The sequence below is a fragment of the Pteropus vampyrus genome, unplaced genomic scaffold (assembly GCF_000151845.1).
Source record: "Pteropus vampyrus isolate Shadow unplaced genomic scaffold, Pvam_2.0 Scaffold192, whole genome shotgun sequence".
In the NCBI taxonomy this organism is placed as follows: Eukaryota; Metazoa; Chordata; class Mammalia; order Chiroptera; family Pteropodidae; genus Pteropus; species Pteropus vampyrus.
The window spans coordinates 1,990,087-1,995,419 of record NW_011888973.1 but is presented as its reverse complement, the minus strand read 5'-3'; the positions used below and the strand labels follow the sequence as shown (position 1 = coordinate 1,995,419).

Genomic DNA, 5,333 nt, shown 5'->3' with positions numbered 1-5,333 from the left:
CGGCCACTCCTGAGAGCAGGAGGTGGGAGGGGTGAGCCATGCTGACCGGTCGCCACCAGAACCATCTGCCAGCCTGTCCGCCTCCTACTTCCTGCCACTTCCACGTGGCGGTTTATGAAAGAGAACAGAGCGGATCTCATTTCAGCCTCTCTCTGGGCTCCTCCCAGGAGTCGTAGGGCGCAGCAGGCCCCGGGAACGCGGAGTCTGTAAATGTCACCCAAGCACGCCCAGTCCTTCCTTCTTCCATCGATGTCCTGCCAGAACAATTCGTAGTGCCGTGTGAAGTAGTATGTGCTCCCCTCTTGGGCACCGGGCTTCCAGGTTGGCTCCGCAGATTCCCTTTGACCTCGTCTAGGATTTCAAACCCCATCCTAGCTGTCCGGTCGTAATTAACAGAAGTAAATATGTCGAGTGACATTGAAATGAGAATCTCGGGGGAGAACCAGAAAACGCGTTTCCCAAGAGGCCCCGGGAGGCCCAGCCGACACTGCTTCCTGTGGCGTCTCTGCTCAGATCCTGGGAGTTTACGAGCTCTTATCTTTGGCGACTGGTTAAAATGTAACCCTGCTGGGCTCCGAGGCGGCCTTTCCAACGGCCTCTAGACCGTGGGACCAGTGAACAGTGTTATCAAAGTTCAAATGCGTGTGATGTCCTCGTCCCAGAGTCCGCTCCGCTCTCAGCCCCCTGGCCGAGCAGCCGTGCGCTCCAGGACGCGTCAGCTGCCCCTGTCCCCGCTTTCCCAAGCCTGCTCTGCAGACTGCTGTTCAGAGAAAACGTCACGACCTGCTCCAGTCACTCTGGTCCCTTAAAGACCCAAGAAGTGGGCGGTTGACAGGAGGCATGGACCCACTCAGCGGCACAGGGCCAACAGGCTGGGGCTGTTAGTTTCTGTTTTGTTTTATTTTGTTCTGTTTTGTTTTATTACCTCCCAAGCAGCCTTCGGGCCAGCAGGCGGGTTTCACTTGGAAGCAGGAAATTGAGGACACAGTCTGGACAGTGGGCCTGGGGACTCAGAGGACTTGGTCTGTGGAGCACCATCCCAGCCCCTGGATGCTCTGGGTCGGCTCTCGGGGTGGCCGTGTGGCTGCCAGCACCTTCTAGAAGAGTCTCCTACACAGCAGTGTTTGACATGCTGGCCATGGGCAGCTCGAAACTCTCAGCTGGTACTATTACTCATTCGGTCAGTCGGCCAGTCGCCAACAAGCGTCTATAAGAACGCGTCTGGCATACAGGACCCTCCTCAGGCCTTGGAGGAGGCAGAATGAACGTTAGCGATGATGGTTAGATGAGGCTGGAAATGCCCTCTGCAGGCCTCCCTGTGGGTTTAATGAACTCACAGAAAACACCACCTTTAAAGGGAGAGAGAGGGACAGGGAGAGGTGACAGGTCCCCTCGTGTGGGTGACGCAGGAGGGTGTACCCCCAGCGTGGACTCGAGCCCCACCGCGCCCGGCGAGGGCCCCCAGCGCCACGCGGGAAGAAGTTCAGCAGCGAGCCGGGGTCACGGGCGAAGGAGGGTTTACTGGAGAAGAGATAACGCTCCGCAGACAGGGCGAGGTCTCCGCTCAGAATCAGAGAGACCTCCCGCGTCGAAAGGGCCGGCTTTATATACGTTCTTTCAGTTTCTATGAAAAATTACCGATTATCGTGAGTAACGAATAGATTGAATGGCTGGGCTTATCTTTAACCTGGGCAGGGTACAGCTTAGTCTTTCCCGTTTTCCGTTCGTGGTGTGGGTGAGCCTTAAAGACATGAGTGAGCAGGAATTGTCCATTGTTCTCTAGGTCCCCGAGGCCCGGCCTGGGGCAGGTAGACGAGGTTCAGTGTAACCACGCACGCGGCAGGCTCCGAATTCCACTCGGTTTAATGTGGAGTCGATCTGTGCCGTTCTCATGCCTCTTTTGTGTGTTATTGGGGCTTATGTGCGGTCATTACTATGTGAATGTACAATAGCTACACAGCGCCAACCTCAGAGGCCATCATCAGGAAATGTGTGACGAGGCACTGAATGAGAGAGAGGGGAGAGAGAGAGAGAGAGAGAGAGAGAGAGAGAGAGAGAGAGAGAGAGAGAGAGAGAGAAGTGGACAAGTCTCCTGCATTGGTAGTGAGTCATGTGACGTGGTGCAGGAAAGCCTGGTGACAGCGAGTGGTCCCTGCTCAGACAAGCACCCAACCCCGTAGGGCTCCGCCAAGCGCAGGGAAGGCGAGCTGGCCCGGCCTCGGCTCTGGCCGTCACTGCTCTCTTCCACGTGGTTCATCTGAGTTTGAAACCCAAGTAACTGGGTGGAGAAGAGTTAAGGAATCAGCAGCTACTTGTAGCTTCACGTATTTATTTACCTTCTCGTCCATTCCGTGGAGAGCATCTCGCGTTTGCAAGGCGCGGGTTACTGTGTCCGTCAAGGGCAGTTCAAGGTTGAGCCCAGAGCGCCTCCGCCCTCCGCCCTCAGCCAGTCCATGCTCTCCCGGGGGCCAGCTGGCGTCCGTGCCCTCACCCCGTGTTCCCGCGTTTCAGGGCATGAACTACCTGGAAGACCGGCGTTTGGTGCATCGTGACCTGGCCGCCAGGAACGTCCTGGTGAAGACGCCACAGCACGTCAAGATCACAGACTTCGGGCTGGCCAAGCTGCTGGGCGCCGAGGAGAAGGAATACCACGCGGAGGGAGGCAAGGTGAGGGCGGCCCGCAGATGCGCCCGCGCAGCCCGGCGGGGGTGCGGACATTCTCAGCTGGCCTGGGCGAGGTCACAGCCGCCACCACCCTCGCGAGGCAGGGCCCTCTGTCCCAGCGGCTCTGGGAGCAGGCCTTGCTGGGAGAGTGGGCAGTGCTGACGCCTCCGGGGGCCAAAGGCAGTAAACGTGAGTTCAGCTCCACGTCGAGGTTAGCCAGGGGAGGTTCCAGCGCCCCCTGCAGGATAAAGCGCCCTTCAGAACAGCGGGGCCATGTTGCAGCTCATGGTAGCACACTGCTCTTGAGGGACACCTCAGCAATACGGACAGCTCCCCGAGGCGTTGCGAGAGCTGGAGTTGGCCCCCCCAGACAGGTTTGGGGGCTCTCCAGGAGACACCCCAGCAGGGAGGGGCACACGTCTCCTGATAGGCCCTCGAAACGCTCGGATCAGCCGGACCCCTCTGACGTTTCACTCCGGCCTGCGTGGCTCCAAGCAGCTGGCCCCGGCAAACACCCATGGACACGGGGCGGGCAGGGCCACAGGGGAGGACCAGGCCCCCAGCTGCCAGCACGGCCACCCAGCTCACCAGGACACCCGCAGCCCAAAGACCCTCAGCTGCCAGCTCTGGGGCCTAACAGGACAGCCCTGTCCTCAGCCAGATTTAAAACCTGCTCCTTCGGCTGGGACAGCACTGGGCACGGGGGATGGGGGTGGGGGGGGCTGGCCTCCCACGTTCGTCCCTTGTGCTTTGTCCCACCGCCATTCGATGCTTCTCACCAGAGGGAAGCTAGGAGTTGTCTTATTACTTTACCTCTTGTCACCTCAAGGTGCCTATCAAGTGGATGGCTTTGGAATCGATTTTACACCGAATTTATACCCACCAAAGTGACGTCTGGAGCTATGGTGAGTCAAAACCCTCGCGCTAGTGACTTTCTACTGAGCTGAGTGGGCTGGTGCAGTTTGTTGCTTTGCATTATATGCTCCGCCATCCAGGACACTGACTAAAAATAATGTAACAGTTGCTTCTGTCTGTTAAGCCACGAAAACATGACAAAGGAAATTGAGTCTAACTATCTCTGGAGATGTCAGCGAACTTGTCAAGAGCAGGTAACGGTGGGGAGAACTTGAACTTAGAAGTGCCTGAGCCCACACTGCCAAACCAAACTCGCCCTCTGGCCGTGAATTTGAAGCGAGACCAAGGGCAGTGACAAATGTGGCTTGCTGGGGCAGAGTCTCCGGGAGGGAGGCGAGGTTTCATGGTGGACTCTCTCAGCGGCTAGTGTTTCATGGAGCGCGTGGTCATCTCTGTGCATCAGAGAGAATAGCTGGACAAAAATGCCCCGTGAGGACACGTCTGTGGGAAACCAGTAAGGAGAGAGAGATCGCGTTGCTTCCGGTGCTCGTGAGGGCCAATCAGCGGCCGATTCCAGTCCCGCCCCAAACCCCACGCCCCCAGGCACCTGGCACAGGCCTGAGCCCGTCCTCCTCCCAGGCGCTTCCCGCTTCTCAGACTCACCTTCACCTCCTCACCTCCTTGCCTCGGTCCAGAGAATTTCCCGAGCCTGCAAGGGCGTCGCCTTTAAGAAAGCGTCCATCACGCATTTCACCGACTGCTTAGCGTCCTCGCATGTCGTCCAGCCACCTGCTAAAAGGTTGCCAACTCCTTATCTGCTATGTTTATTTGTGAATTATCAGCCTATCCCCAGCTATTAAAGAAATGGGGGTGAAGGGAGGAGCCACCCCAGCCAGCTCCATAGCAATGTGCGTTTGGGGAGAGCAGTAATAAAAGGGGTTTCCAAGAGAAGGTTAGTCGTTATCACAAAAACAAAATCATTCAGGGTATCGCCCATTTAGTGTTTTTTTCATAGCATTATTAACTCCTGGTATTCCGAATGGATTTTTTTTTTTTTTAATTTTGTGGGTGTTTATCTATCTCTTCTTCTAGAATCAAGCTTTACAAAGGCAGGGATCTTTGTGAAGAATTTTTACGTGTACCCATGAGCTGAGCTGCCTGCAATTAACCAACTAGATAGGAAATACAGCTCTTCTGATGCCTTGTGATTTTCAGCCATTTTCAAAATATGTCTACCTCCAAAACGAGGGTAAAGAAGTGCTTTTTTCCCACTCCGGGACCCTCCCCAGAATCGAGTTCGCTGTCACCACGCTGGCCCAAGCCACCTGCCTCCCTCGGGGATGCCGCGGCAAGCGCTCCTTCCTGTTTGGCACACTCCATACACCTGGTCTCAAGACCTCCACACACTGGGAACCACATCGGACTTTTCCTCCCCCGCCTAAAAATCCCTCCTTGGTTTCCAACTACGTCCCAACTAAAATCCAAACCCCGACCAGGGCCCGTAAGCCCTCAAATGCCCTGGCTCCCCTGCCTTTCCGGGGTCACGTGCTCCATCCGCCCCTCGCCCTCGGCGCTCCGGCCAGCCCGGGCCAACCTGCAGTCCACACTTGGTCCACACTTGTCAAGGAAACAAAAACTCTCGTAACCTCAGGGACTCAGCACCTGAGCGTGACCACGGCCGGCATCGGATCGTGGCCACGTGTGTTTCACTGGGGGAGGGGGGAACCGTGCTGTCGGTGACAATGACCTGCATACCCTGGACTTGCCGGATCGTGAGCCTGCACTTTTAGTTTAAAAAACATACCCTGTTACTC

General features: G+C 56.6%; 1 protein-coding gene across 1 annotated transcript in view; it reads left to right on the top strand.

The window, feature by feature from the left end:
• Positions 1–2,485: 2,485 nt before the first annotated feature.
• The window catches only part of EGFR (epidermal growth factor receptor), a gene marked incomplete at its 3' end in the record, with an annotated part of 13,317 nt that continues 10,469 nt past the window's right edge, over positions 2,486–5,333 (top strand). The window contains exons 1-2 of the mRNA XM_023537459.1: positions 2,486–2,667; positions 3,494–3,569. Of these exons, the coding sequence (XP_023393227.1) occupies positions 2,515–2,667; positions 3,494–3,569 (229 nt within the window). The remainder of the gene's footprint in view (positions 2,668–3,493; positions 3,570–5,333) is intronic.